Source organism: Salvelinus fontinalis, chromosome 36 (assembly GCF_029448725.1).
Source record: "Salvelinus fontinalis isolate EN_2023a chromosome 36, ASM2944872v1, whole genome shotgun sequence".
Classification (NCBI taxonomy): Eukaryota; Metazoa; Chordata; class Actinopteri; order Salmoniformes; family Salmonidae; genus Salvelinus; species Salvelinus fontinalis.
In genome coordinates this window covers 19457099-19471942 of record NC_074700.1, presented here as the reverse complement: position 1 = coordinate 19471942, position 14844 = coordinate 19457099, and the positions used below count along the sequence as shown (strand labels likewise).

At 46.1% G+C, this 14844-nt stretch overlaps 1 protein-coding gene across 1 annotated transcript; it reads right to left on the bottom strand.

The window, feature by feature from the left end:
- On the bottom strand, positions 1-12496 carry LOC129835370 (vang-like protein 2). Its single transcript, XM_055901006.1, has 8 exons — positions 12412-12496; positions 7678-7939; positions 7090-7213; positions 6173-6780; positions 5176-5312; positions 4742-4877; positions 4329-4575; positions 1-2780 (listed from the first exon to the last, which is right to left on the bottom strand). Exons 2-8 carry the CDS (start codon positions 7746-7748, stop codon positions 2520-2522), a joined length of 1584 nt encoding a protein of 527 aa, XP_055756981.1. The 5' UTR covers positions 7749-7939; positions 12412-12496; the 3' UTR covers positions 1-2519.
- Positions 12497-14844: the final 2348 nt, after the last annotated feature.

The following is a 14844-nucleotide window of genomic DNA, read 5'->3' as shown; positions in this document are numbered from 1 at the left end:
TCAAGAGAGATCATTTATTAAAAAGGCTGTAACAATTTTGTCCTAAAATTATCCAATATTAAAACATTTTTTCAACTTCAAATGTCTTTACATCACATTGGTCTTAAAAAAAAGTTAGGGACTTCACTTCGACATGAAATGAATCGCATAAATGTAGCTTTTCAAAACGTCATGTAACTACATGCATCAGGGTTCATAATGAAATGAAGGTCTAATAAACATATGGTACATATAAAAAAAGTGATAAAACCATTTATACACAACATAGGAAACTACTGTAGCTGTTAGCCGCCAAAAAGGACAAGAACCATTGTGTGTGCAGGACCTATCAGGACTGTTACTGATATTCACCTCAGCCTATGAATCAAACAAATCATCAAGCACAATGTTTCCATATGAGTCACACCGTAGTCACATCTTAGTCACACCACAAACTCAACACAAGAGGCTGCTGAGGGGAGGACGGTTCACAATAATAGCTGTAATGGAGAGAATGGAAAGGTATCAAATAGGGAAACCATGTGTTTGAGGAGTTCGATACTATTCCATTCCAGCCATTACTATGAGCCCGTCCTCCCAAATAAGGTGCCACCAACCTCCTGTGACAACTGTGTTTTTATTATTTTGTACTTTTGTGTTTTGGTCACATGTTCAGAACAGTAGTCATGTGGTACACTATGGCTGTGTCCCAATTATCGCTCCTTCCTCAAAGTTGTCACTTGACTTGTTCACGTCCCTTCACTGATTTGATGACTGGTATATGAAATATGGTGGAAACTCCCTCTAGCCCATGCCTTTACCAATCTAATGCTTTTAGACTTGTGGGAAGTAGAAAAACAATTGCACACTTCAGGAGAAAATCGATGTTATTGGGACGCGCCCCTGTATCTGGAATGGAGTGGGATTTGGCACAAAAAACTAAATAATGTCTCATGACAAGTGGTTCTGTTTTTGTATCTGTTCCTCCTCCTTCATTATAAAACCAACACTAGAATACACATAAAAAGTCCAACATCCATTAACGGCACAACAACATCTTCTTATTAAAAGAAACAGCCAGTTAGTGTTTCACCTAAACATTCGTCAGCTGTCTCTTGAAGAACCCACTTCCTTGGGACCAGTGAGCAGATTTAGTCCAATGAAAATAACAGTCCGTTTATTGGTCTATTCAGTGATATTTCAATCACCTGATTGGTTGATGTAGTAGCTGATTTGCAACTACAGTTTCTACATGAAACTTGACTTTTCAAGTTATTTTTCATACATGTAAGTGTTCCTATTCAAATGTATCTGTTCGTTGAGCCTATACTGCTTAACAGCCCATCAGCTTATTGGTTAGTAACATCAGATTAGGTATTAGAAGTGGGAGGGACCTAATTATTATTATTATGTTATTTTTTTGTCTGAAAAACACTCCAAACATCCTGCCCGACCGCTTGGAGGAGTCCGCATGGTCCTAAAGCACACCTTTTCCATCGTTTGTATCACATGCCAATGACAAAACGGGGGGGGACAAAATGCAATTTCAGAATGTGGGGGGGGACATGTTCCCCCCGTCCCCAGTGAAAGTTGCCCCCGGAGTAACATAGTAATGTCAACTTCAATTGGCTGGTTGTGAATTTAGTGCAGTTATTGCCAAGGAATGAGAAACATACAGGTCCCAATGACTGTAACAAAGTAACACACAGTTAATTAAACAGGACGGCCAGAGGTCTCTGCTCCAGCCCTTGGTGGCAGACGCCACATACATTTCCACTGCTTTGTGTGAAAAGAGATAGCTGTCTAGACAGTGCTACACCTAGGATGCGTCTGAAATAGCACCCCATTCCCTATATAGTGCACTACTTTTGACCAGGGCCCATAGAAAATAGGGTACAAAAGTAGCGCACTATATAGGGTGCGTATATATGGGAAGTATATATGCTGTGGAATGTAGAACAAAGAAAGTCTACTATGAGGTTTTCTAACCAAAATCCGGGGATCTTGAGAAAACAGCAATTGAGTTGCGTTGAACAGTCATCATCATCATCATCATCGTAAAGGGTTTGGGGTGGATTTAAATCACACAAGGTGGTTATTACACCGTTATAAACAGAGCTATGAGCTGTATTAAGGTCTGTGTAAGTGTAAAAACTCCCTAGGACTCTGCACAGTCTTGGTAACAGTATCAAGCTACATGGTGTCAACACGCTCAGGTCTAGGTGAAGCTGATGCATTGTGGGAATGATCAGCTCATGGGAGTGTCTGATTGGTCAGTCAAAAACAGTAAGAGAGGACCCAGAGAGAGTTGGGCTCTGAGTAAAATTGAAAATGTGTCGCTCTCTCTGTTCCTTTCCCCATCTCATATTCTCTCTACCTCTCTTCATTCTCTCCTCTCTTTCTTCACCTTTGTGTCTTCTCTCCCTCTCTCACACAGAGGTCAACGCTGAGAGTTGGGCTTTGAGCAAATTTGAAACATAGTCTCTCTTTTCCTCACTCGTATCATCTCTATCCTTTAATTTCTCGTCTTCTCTCCATTTCTACACAGAGGTCTCTGACTGCAGCCTCATGACAAACTTGTGGCTCTTGGGGTCGATAAACTCCTCCCCCAGGTGGAGGAATGGGAGGGGCGCCACAGTGACGACCAGGGAGAAGTCGAGTCGGCGCAGGGAGAAAACCAGACCCGGGCGCAGGGCGGACGTCACCGGCTCCTCGCTCACCAGGGTCCACTGGCGCCCCCTACCATTCTCCCGTTGGTACTGCATGGTAGGGCCTGGGGAGAGGTAGCGCTCTAGAAAGGCCTGAAAGAAACACACAGAGAGAATGAGATAAGACAGTCTGACAGGGTGCCACATCTTGTCATGGGTTCACTTTCTCTCAGGGGAATGTTAAGTAGGCTAGATATGATTCATCAAGTGAATCATGCTTGTTCTAATCCCGTTATGGTCATGAACACCTCAAGTTGAATATTAGGTCATGTATGGCTGTTATTTTTAGTGGTCATGTCAAGGGGATAGATATCACATCAAGAGTGTATGAATCTAAGGGGCCATGTTGTAAGTGTGTAGGGGTTATATTAAGGGTGTAGGGGATATATTAAGAGTATAGGGGCTCACCATGGGGGTCATGTTAAGGGAGTAGTGGTCAGGTTAAGGGTGTGGGGGCTCACCATGGGGGTCATGTTAAGGGTGCGGGGGCTCACCATGTAGGTCATGTTAAGGGTGTGGTGGCTCACCATGGGGATCATGTTAAGGGTTTAGGGGCTCACCATGGGGGTCATGTTAAGGGAGTAGTGGTCAGGGTTAAGGGTGTGGTGGCTCACCATGGGGGTCATGTTAAGGGAGTAGTGGTCAGGTTAAGGGTGCGGGGGCTCACCATGGGGGTCATGTTAAGGGTGCGGGGGGGCTCACCATGGGGATCATGTTAAGGGAGTAGTGGTCAGGTTAAGGGTGCGGGGGCTCACCATGGGGGTCATGTTAAGGGAGTAGTGGTCAGGGTTAAGGGGGCGGTGTCTCACCATGGGGGTCATGTTAAGGGAGTAGTGGTCAGGGTTAAGGGTGCGGTGTCTCACCATGGGGGTCATGTTAAGGGAGTAGTGGTCAGGGTTAAGGGTGCGGGGGCTCACCATGGGGGTCATGTTAAGGGAGTAGTGGTCAGGTTAAGGGTGTGGTGGCTCACCATGGGGATCATGTTAAGGGTGCGGTGTCTCACCATGGGGGTCATGTTAAGGGAGTAGTGGTCAGGGTTAAGGGTGCGGGGGCTCACCATGGGGGTCATGTTAAGGGAGTAGTGGTCAGGGTTAAGGGTGCAGTGGCTCACCATGGGGGTCATGTTAAGGGTGCAGTGTCTCACCATGGGGGTCATGTTAAGGGAGTAGTGGTCAGGGTTAAGGGTGCAGTGGCTCACCATGGGGGTCATGTTAAGGGTGTAGTGGTCAGGGTTAAGGGGGCGGTGTCTCACCATGGGGGTCATGTTAAGGGAGTAGTGGTCAGGGTTAAGGGTGCGGTGTCTCACCATGGGGGTCATGTTAAGGGAGTAGTGGTCAGGGTTAAGGGTGCGGTGGCTCACCATGGGGGTCATGTTAAGGGAGTAGTGGTCAGGGTTAAGGGTGCGGTGTCTCACCATGGGGGTCATGTTAAGGGAGTAGTGGTCAGGGTTAAGGGTGCGGTGGCTCACCATGGGGGTCATGTTAAGGGTGTGGTGGCTCACCATGGGGTCATGTTAAGGGTGTAGTGGTCAGGGTTAAGGGTGCGGTGTCTCACCATGGGGGTCATGTTAAGGGTGCGGTGTCTCACCATGGGGGTCATGTTAAGGGAGTAGTGGTCAGGGTTAAGGGTGCGGGGGCTCACCATGGGGGTCATGTTGTACGTGATACAGAACTGCAGGTGGTTGATAATGCTCTCCATGCTGTGATAGGGCTGCTGGCGCGTGGTCCTCAGGTACTTCTGCATGGCCCGGGCCATGGGGGCGAAGATGGCCTGAGCCGCTTCCCGGGGGTCCATCACCTCGCGGGGGTGTTTGGGGGACGAGGCGGCTGGCTCGTCATCCTGGAGACGCTTGATGTGCGTGAAAGCCTCCTCTACCGCCACCACCAGCCTTGGAGGAGGTAGGGCATGTGTTATGGATATGACGTTTTAGACTGGTATACACTTCCTGTATGTCTTGTCTTGGGGGCACCAATGGCATCCTTGTTAAGCATAAATGACAAGTTTTAAGTATTGCCATCGCTGTCTGACAAGCTCAGTTTGTCTCCTCTCCTCACCTGGCCTTACGCTTGCGGACCCTGCGCTCCATCTCTGCCTCCTCGTAGTAATAGTCGTTGTGGGAGTTGTCTCTCCTGCGGGCCGCCGCAGCGATCATCGCTCTGGACTGACCTGTAGAGTTATTGGTGCTGTTCTCTGGAAGATAAATCACCATCAAGAAAAACGCAATCAACATAGAAACGTGCTATTCATTGAGCAAAGAAATCATATCACTATTGGAAGACAATGAAGACAGGGGTGAAAAGTGACTGAGGGGAAAAAGGGATGAGAGGACGAGAGGAGGAGAGAAGGAGAGGAGGAGAGGAGGAGAGAAGGAGAGGAGGAGAGAAGGAGAGGAGGAGAGAAGGAGAGGATGAGAGGCTGAGAGGATGAGAGAAGGAGAGGAGGAGAGGAGGAGAGAAGGAAGGAAGGATAGTATCGAGTCAAGTCTTACCTTCTCCCAGAGTGTAGACTTTGAAGCCAGAAATCTTCTTAGAGAGGATGGACTTGGGCAGGTTGAGGAGAGCAGGGTTGTAGACTGGGAAATCACTGTAGTACTGGTCCAGCACCCACACTGCTGCTCTCTGGATACTGGACAGAGAGAGACACACGGGAACCTATAATAACCTGCCATTACTATTTCAAAATGTGTTTTATTAATTTAACTAGGTAAGTCAGTTAATAACAAATTCTTATTTGTTTGACCTACACCGGCCAAACCGGCACAACTGTGCACCACCCTATGGGACTCCCAATCACGGCCGGCTGTGATACAGCCTGGATTCAAACCAGGGTGTCTGTAGTGACGCCTATAGCACTGAGACGCAGTAACTTAGACCACGGCGCCACACTGGAGACCCAAGTGGAATACGTTCTAATCATCATCAACACTAAAATCAACATCATCCTCATCAACATTACCACCATTATCATCGTAATTATTCCTTCTGCAACATATTCAAACATTAGACAAGCGTTTAACCTTCAATAGTGGCACCTGTAGCACAGACTACAGGACAGATGTGGTACTGCAGCTATTATAGATCACCTGTCAGCTTCAGCGCCCCTCTAAACCCACTAGGGTGGGAAGCAGATAACTACTGGAGCAAACAACCTCTCCCATTGGACCATACTCATGAGTGCTATGCAACACTCACCATACAAATGACACACATATGCAAATAGCCCCAATGAACAGGCTGATGAGGTAATGCAGGTTTCAGTTCAGCTGACTGAATGATGGGACTAACCACGTTGCTATCATAACTGTCTCTGAAACTAACACCGAAGCTGAGATTATGGTATGAAACATGCAAATTAACATCCCCAAAAATAGCACCTGCAGATACAGGAAAACCACACCAACACACATGAACAAACTCACATTCCATGCTTTATGAAAAACTACACATGCACAAACAACATTCATGAAACGTCACAGACACACCCACCTGAGGTGTCCCACATTGTAGAAGCGACTAGCCCCATCTGTGGTGCGCACCACCTTGAGGCAGAAGGCAGGCTGTAGGTGTCTGACCTCCAGCAGCACCAGGGCCAGGTACTGGATGAAGAGCAGCGCGTCCACCAGCGACGCTGCGTACCCAACGATACCCCTGTAGTCCCTCTCCCGGGGCTCCAGCACGCGCACGCCATAGAACAGCCAGTAAGACGCTACGAAGAGGAAGACGAGCGCCAGCAGCAGGCAGCGGAAGACGTAGAGGCGGGGCAGGGTGGCGCCCGGCGGGCGCAGGAACAGAGCCCAGGTGGAGATGAGGAGGACCAGGAGTTTGAAGGCCAGTGAGACGTAGAGGCCCTCGCAGGGCGTGCCGCAGGGCTCCAGGGACTCACGCCACAGCAGCTGGGGCAGAGCCAGGAAGGCCAGGGGAGTGACCAGGGCGAAGAGGCCCAGGACGGCGCCCAATGCAGGGCCAAGGAAACGACGGCATTCCAACGGGGAGGACTCTTCGAGCTCCTTGGAGACACGCGTCAAGTCCTCGTTAGAGACGCTGTGTTCTGACGTGCCAGTCTGCACAGTGGTGGTCTCACCCCAGTTATCATCCTGGAGTGGAGTGGAGTGAGTGAGTGAGTGAGTGAGTGAGTGAGTGAGTGAGTGAGTGAGTGAGTGAGTGAGTGAGTGAGATAGAGAGAGAGAGGTAGAGAGAGAGAGGTAAATAGAGAACGAGAGATTATTTGAGCATTTGTTTGGAGGTCATAGGGAGAGGAAATATTACCTGAACAAATGAGACAAGAGGATAATGAGAAAGAGAAAGACAGATTAGAGAAGGACATAGAGAAAGTCAAGTAAAGGATGACAGAATACAGACAGATGGTCAGGGAATTGTATTGAAGGAAAGGGCTGAACTCTGACCCTGTCATCTCCACGGGTGGACTCTGTGTCCAGTGGAGGCTCTCCAGGGGCCTGGATGGTGACTGACTTGTCTCCACGACTACTGCCGTCTCTGCTTTTGGAGCGGTGCCTGTCCCGCCTATCCCTGAACATCACACACAGAGACAAAGGGTTAACCCTAAAACAGGGCCTACTTTCTAGAGGTTAACCAAACCCCATCGTCTAAATAATCACACACACTCAAAGCTTCTATAACGTAGGATGTGGTCACACGCAAGTTAAAGTGTATTTACAAGAGACTGAGTGTGTTCGAGTGTGTGTGTGCTCTGCATAAGTATACACTGAGTGTACAAAACATTCCTAATATTGAGTTGCACCCCCCCCCCCCCCCTGTATGGCACACACACACAATCCATGTCTCAATTATCTCAAGGCTTAAAACCTTCTTTAACCTGGCTCCTCCCCTTCAATCAGTGTAGATGAAGTGGATTTAACAAGGGACATCAATAAGGGATCATTGATTTCACCTGGGAAGTCTATATCATGGAAAGTACAGGTGTTCTTAATGTTTTGTACACTCAGTGTATATATCATGTATGTGTTACCCACCTGTGCTTCCTGGAGCTGCGGGAGTGTGAGGACTTATAGGAGTAGCCTGAATACTGCGACTCGTTGTCCATGTCAGAGGCCGGTGGGCGGGGTTTGCCCCTGTGGGTCCCTCCTCCCCCCGTGCCGCGCTCCCCGGCTCCGCCCAGCTGACTCTTGCGGTGGCTGATGGACTTGGAAGAGAGGGCCAGAGGCAGGCGGAGGAGCTCAACCTTACTCCTGAGGGAATCTATCTTGGAGGCCGGAGGAGAGGGGGAGGACAGACCTGACGGCAGGAGGGAGATAGGGAGGGAGAGGAAGAGCAAAGGGAGAGAGAAGGAGGGGAGGGAGGGGGAGGAAGAGAGAGAGGGGGGAGGAAGAGAGGAAGAGATATAAAACTGTTTATTAATCAATTTAAACTTTATTTGTCACATGCGCCGAATACAACAAGTGTAAACCTTACCGGGAAATGCTTACTTACAAGCCCTTAACCAACTGTGCAGTTCAAGAAGAGTTAAGAAAAGATTTGCCAAATAAACTAAAAGCAAAAAAATATAAAAAGTATCACAATAACATAACAATAACGAGGGTATATACAGGAGGTACCGGTACTGAGTCAGTGTGCGGGGGTACAGGTTAGAGGTCATTTGTTCATGTAGGTAGAGGTGAAGTGACTATGCATAGATAATAAACAGAGAGTAGCAGCAGTGTACAAAACAAATTGGGGGCCAATGTAATCATGATTAATTGTTCAGCAGTCTTATGGCTTGGGGGTAGAAGCTGTTAAGGAGCCTTTTGGTCCTAGACTTGCCGTTCCGGTACCGTGCGGTAGCAGAGAAACCGTCTATGACTTGGGTGACATAATATGAACATTTTATCACCATGTAATGTATTATATTACCATGTTATTAGTCCTATCAGATAGGCAGGCTGTCAGATAGGCAGGCAGGCTGAAGGGAAGGTGGTGGAAAACACCAGAGCTCAAAGGGATGTAACCTTGACGTAGCGCTCTTTAGATAGGATTCCAAACAACAATGTCTGTCTGGGATAGTGTCATGAAACTACTCAGTGAGTTGTCAGTTTGCTTTCATCCGATAAATTAGGATTATTTAACAACTCTCACAAGACACACATGGAAGGATGTTCCATCAATGGGAGCTGGGTTAGAATAAAGTCCTTTCTAGAAGCAGCTGAAGAAGCCTCACGATGAAGCTGTGGAAGGACTTCAGAGGTTTTAACCTCTATGGTATCCCCCTGTGGTACAAGCCCAATATTACCCCTCATATGTTAGTTCAGATGGAAAATACATACCATTTAACAGCAACAAATTAGTTTCACCAAGCTGACAGGAGCTTGTTACAGCCTTTCATATTCCCGTTTGTGCATGCACTACACACACACACACACAGACACTGCATTCCCCTACCATCCCCTGTGGTCTCCGGGGCAACAGAGCATGGCTATTACTAAGGGGATGAATGAGAGGCGATGGGTGAGAAGATGGGGGGCTTGTTGCCATGGTGACCTGACTATCAACTCCCCACCCTCTCTCTCCCTTGCCTCTTCGTCTAAAAGTACTCGATCAGAAACACTCCCCCCCCCCCCCCCACACACATTTTGATTCCGCTAGAATGTGTTGGAAAGATCACGTCCAATGCCATTTTAGCTGGACCAGTATGTTTCTCTCTTGTCAGAAAGGCACTGATTCCTAATGTGATAATGTGTAGTGAATAACCACCTCTTGCACTCTATTTCTGTCGTTCTCCCTCTCTCACTCCAATTCACTCAACTGTTTATGGGACCACATAATAGGTTTCATGTGAGAGTAAGACATGAGCTCCCTGGTAAAAAAAAAAAAAAAAACACACACACACAATTCATACAAATGCCAATGACATTAGCTGGAATTCGACACAGGGTTTTTAGAGGCCTAAGAGGCATGATGTGAGTTATGACCAAACCATTTAAAGAGCAACGAGAACACAGTGAGGCCTTTTGCAGAAACACATACCCAGAAAAATCACCTGTGTGCCCAGGCATTTTAACCATTGAATGAAATCGCTGAAGAAGAATGAAACGCAACCCACATCTAAAAACAGACGTGGCCATGTATCACTCCCAGGGGAAAAAGAGTTGTTTTGAGAAGAACTGAGCTACACGAGCCTCGCAGGAATCATAGGTCTAATCAAACTGATCACAACAGACAGCTTTTGAAGCAGGACGATGCTGGGAAGTTATACATTGGGTTATTAACATTGCTGACAGAGGGTGAAAGTTAGTAGTAATGTCAGCCGTAAAGGTTATAACTTGAGGGTGCCTGGACCACCATTACAGAGTTCAATCAGAGTTCACCCTCTGAACTGTTTCCTAGATGTCCTCCTCTGTCAGAATGGACTACTGTTGATTACCTCCACACGCCTCCCCCACTATGGGCTCTCTCTCCCAAAAGCAAAACTGACTTCATTCTTGACCTGATTTTCAGCTAAAAGTAGTATGACCCCCTTAAGTTTGGTTTAATCAATGATTCATCCAACTCAGAAATGAACTCTTCAAATAAGCCTACAGCTCTCGGTGTCTCTCTCACAGACACACATCCTAATTAGTGGCTGGCATTGCTTCCCAAGCAGCAAGGTATTATTGTGATGGGTGTGTGGTCATGGGTGTGTGTTGTAGCCTATTGAGGATATTACATGCACTATTATTCTCCATTTCCTCTGACCCATTTAAACCCAAACACCTGTTAGTTCATTTTTTAAATTTAACTAGGGAAGTCAGTTAAGAACACATTCTTATTTTCAATGACGGCCTAGGAACAGTGGGTGAAATTCCTTATTCAGGGACAGAACGACAGATTATTACCTTGTCAGCTCAGGGATTCGATCTTGCAACCTTCCGGTTACTAGTCCAACACTCTAACCACTAGGCTACCTGCCGTATTAATACAACGCAACAACAAAAAGTCTAGAACCCAACCACCAGTTTGTGGGACTAGTGAGCGTGGAATTTTGTGTGTTGTAGGCTCTGTGTGTGGGTGTGGGTGTGTGTGTGTTCCAGCCCTCTGCAACCATTTAACTGTAGGTCCCTGATTTAGGCAACACACAAATGCTCTGAGTGGTCCATCTAAAACCTCAACAGATACCACCTGTGACTTCAAAATTGTTTTTTGGGCTAAAAACAACCAAATTTGGGTTATTTAGTAACCCAGCGCTGGTTAAATAGTAGACAGAACATGCTATTTTGACCCAGCCAGCTGGGTTGCGTTGGGATTACCCAGACATGGGTTAATTTAACCATCAGTTGGGTATTTTTATTTTCACGCTGGGTTGACCTAGCAGCTGGGTCTTTTTAATATAACCCTTAGGTTCTGTACAGGAGGCGTGCCTTATTAGGGGTGTCTTTCAGCAAGATCTTATTGGTAACTCATGAGAGTAAATGTCATTCCCATTCATCATGTTAAGTTTACATAGTGCAAATGCAGACTTTATTATTATTAATCATTTTTACACATTATAATAAGGTACACCACCTTATTGTATCCCAACAATAGGCTTTTAGGGAATTCATACACTTCTGTAAGCATCATTAAAAATGTCCATGTTCAACCTTAGCATATGATAACTATGCAACAGAACAGATGAACAGGAATGACATTTAGTCTCATGGGTGGCTAAAAATAACTATCTGAAAGCCACACCCCTACTAAATTAGGCCTCCAATCTTCTGATCTGACCTGCTGGGTCATACCTCAATAACCGAGCAGTTTTTTTTAAAGAAAACAACCCAACTAAGTGACCCAACACCTGCAACCCAGCAGTTAGGTCAACCAAACAAACCAGCTTTTTTTTGTGTGTAATAGGCTTTAAAAGTTCTACAGTCCCAGGTGGCACTGCTGTGTCTGAATGCCTGCGGTTCCCATCTCTTCCACAGGCCTAGATGAAAGCCTCGGTGAGGTAACCGGGATCTGGGGCGTGGCGGCGCCTCAGCACAGAATAACTAAATTAATCGAGCCACAGGCTTCATGGGGCCTATCCATTACGCACCGGCTCATTCCTCTGGTTGACACAATGAGCCGCATGCAACTCAGACACGCAGGAATTACGAAAGGGTGAGATTAGCCTATTTTACTGTAAACCTATTATTGGAGTTTACCCAAAATATTACGTTTCTCAGTAAAGGTTAATGGGAGGCGACATGTTAAACCTCGACTTGAAATAAAGTATCAGGTCTCACGCCCATGCAGCAGCACGGAGATGTGGGTTGTCGATACAGATTTTAGGGGACTAGGCTACATTGAGTCTGGTTGGAAACCACAGTATGCTGCATTCATCAATATAAACTATTCTAAACCAGTGTTATACATGTGCGCATATTTGGCACACGTACGTAAAAGTGCCATTTGGGTGGAATACTTAATGTTGTTGCCTGGAGACATGCAACTCATCATGAGATTCAAATCTGACATTAATTTTTCTGACTGAACCGCAAATCAAGCCAGATTGGCGCATTACTGTAAAACAATGCCGAAGGATGAAGTTATAATTAAATATGCAAATAAGTTGGCCAATTGTCCTTTCCATCAATGCCACTTATTCATTAATCATAAACAACCAGCCAGCAATTCAAGGACTTCAATTTAAAAATGAACGGTGTCGGAGTGCTTTAGAGGCAATGAATGACAAACCTGGCAGGAGAAAGAAAACATATTTTAAAATAAATTTTACCAAAAAAATAACGCTCCGAGCAGTTCAGAAAGCTTACCTTTATTTTCAAATGTCCTACCCAAATTGGTAAAAAGGGAATTGTAGCCAAAAAATCTCGACACAAAGAAAATCCCAAACAGTAATTCAAATCAGGCGGCTGGGATGTACACATATCCACATTCAGTTTCCTTCCCAACTGCACCTTCCAGGGACGAAGGGTTTGTAACTTAATCGCTCTTCAAATACGATATCCTTTTCTCAACTGAAAATCATCCAGGCTATACAAAAGACATGAGACGCATCCCATTCTCGGTTTCTGCATCTGTTCTTCGCTGGGAACCCCGCTGCGTGTGTGAATACGGACATTCATCACCGAGAGGGGTACGCAACACAGTTAAACGCTCCACATGATACGCAAAGCTTTTGTGTTGCATTAATAATCACAGAATAAAATTCATAGAGAAAATCCAAGTGTATGTTATATCAGGTAAATTATATAAATTCCATTTTGCAGTTATGAGAAGTCAAAATATATTGCGCTTTTGTTCTGTGGTTCCGTTTAACGGCAAAACACCGCCGCCGGGTTTGGGACAAACGCTCGCTACCCTATCCAAAGGGCGAAAATCCGCTGCAAGGTCCCTTCAGCCACAGTTTTTTGTTTGTTTCTGTGTCCTAGTATGGAAACGGTTACCCTCTCACTCTTTCTGGATAACTAGGATTCGATTCTTTTTTCATTCATTCAAAACCCTCTTGCTCTTTGCTTTCCAACCGTAAAATCAATGGCCGGCCTCCCTCCACTCTCTGGAGTCCTCAACAACGATGCTCCGCCTCTTTACTCCTCCACCGCCCCCTCTATCTCTCTCTCCCCTCCTCCTGGTTCTGTTCATTCTCACCTTCACTTTCGCTTAGACGAGCCGAGAGTGCAAGGCATAATCCTTGCTCCCATTTCACCTCTATGAAGGACAATCACAGAACTGCAGTTTGTCCAATGAGTTTTACTACAGACGCTTAGACCTAATCCTCCCCAAACTGTGCGTTTAATTTAAAGCTGCCTCTGACCCGTGGATGCTCCTCAATTTCGCAAACCTAACAGATGTAGGCCTATTCCACGTATTCTGTGCTCCAGAATTAGGCCTATGATCCAAAACCCTACACTTTTGTATTAATTAAATGTCTGAGCTCTTGAATGTAACCGAATATGAATTTGGAAAGACATATAGATAGGGCTCAACCCAAAGGAATATAATAAATACATGTTGATTTCTATGGCTCAACAGCTCCAGTGAGAGCGTGATGGCGTGTGCAGCAGTGCACTGAATGTGATTTCTCATGCGTCAGTTGTAGTGCAACAACACCTGTGTCGCATTATAAAACACATCAAGTTTAAACACACTTTACTTTGACATGCATTGTCTGCTCGACTGGAAAGTGCTAGGCCTACTTAACAGAAACCTACCACCCATGCACAAATCCCCATAAAGGGTTAAATATATCCTCTTCCAACTCCAGCATGTGAATCTGAATTGTTTTTCGCTCTCCTCACCTCCCTTTCAAAACGCATGTGACCTTAGACTTAGTCTAAGGCACTGCATCTCAGTGTGAGAGGCGTCACTACAGTCCCTGGTTTGAATCCAGCCTGTATCACATCCGGCTGTGATTGGGAGTCCCCTAGGACAATTGGCCCAGCGTCGTCAGGGTTTGGCTGGGGTAGGCCATCATCGTAAATAAGAATGTATTCTTAATTGACTTGCCTTGTTAAATTAAAGGTTAAAAAATATATAAAAACATTTAAATTGGAGAAAGTCTGTGGTTCCTCCCCTCATACACTACATGACCAAAAGTATGTGGACACCTGCTTCCATTCAGCCACAAGAGCATTAGTGATGTTGGGCACTGATGTTGGGCAATTAGGCCTGGATCGCAGTCTGCTTTCCAATTTATCCCAAAGGTGTTCGATGGGGTTGAGGTCAGGGCTTTGTGCAGGCCAGTCAAGTTATTCTACACCGGTCTCGGCAAACCATATCTGTATGGACCTCGCTTTGTGCACAGTTGCATTGTCATGCTGAAACAGGAAAAGGCATTCCCCAAACTGTTGCCACAAAGTTGGAAGCACAGAATCGTCTAGAATGTCATTCTATGCTGTAGTGTTAAGATTTCCCTTCACTGGAAATAAGGGGCCTACCCCGAACCATTATTCTTCCTCCACCAAACTTTACAGTTGGCACTATGCATTTGGGCAGGTAGCGTTCTCCTGGCATCCACCAAACCCAGATTTGTTCGTCAGACTGCCAGATGGTGAAGTGTGATTCATCACTCCAGAGAACGCGTTTCCACTGTTCCAGAGTCCAATGACGGCGAGCATTACACCCCTCCAGCCGACGCTTTGCATTGTGCATGGTGATCTTAGGCTTGTGTGCGTGCGGCTGCTTAGCCATGGAAACACATTTCATGAAGCTCCCAACAAACAGTTACTGTGCTGACGTTGCTTCCA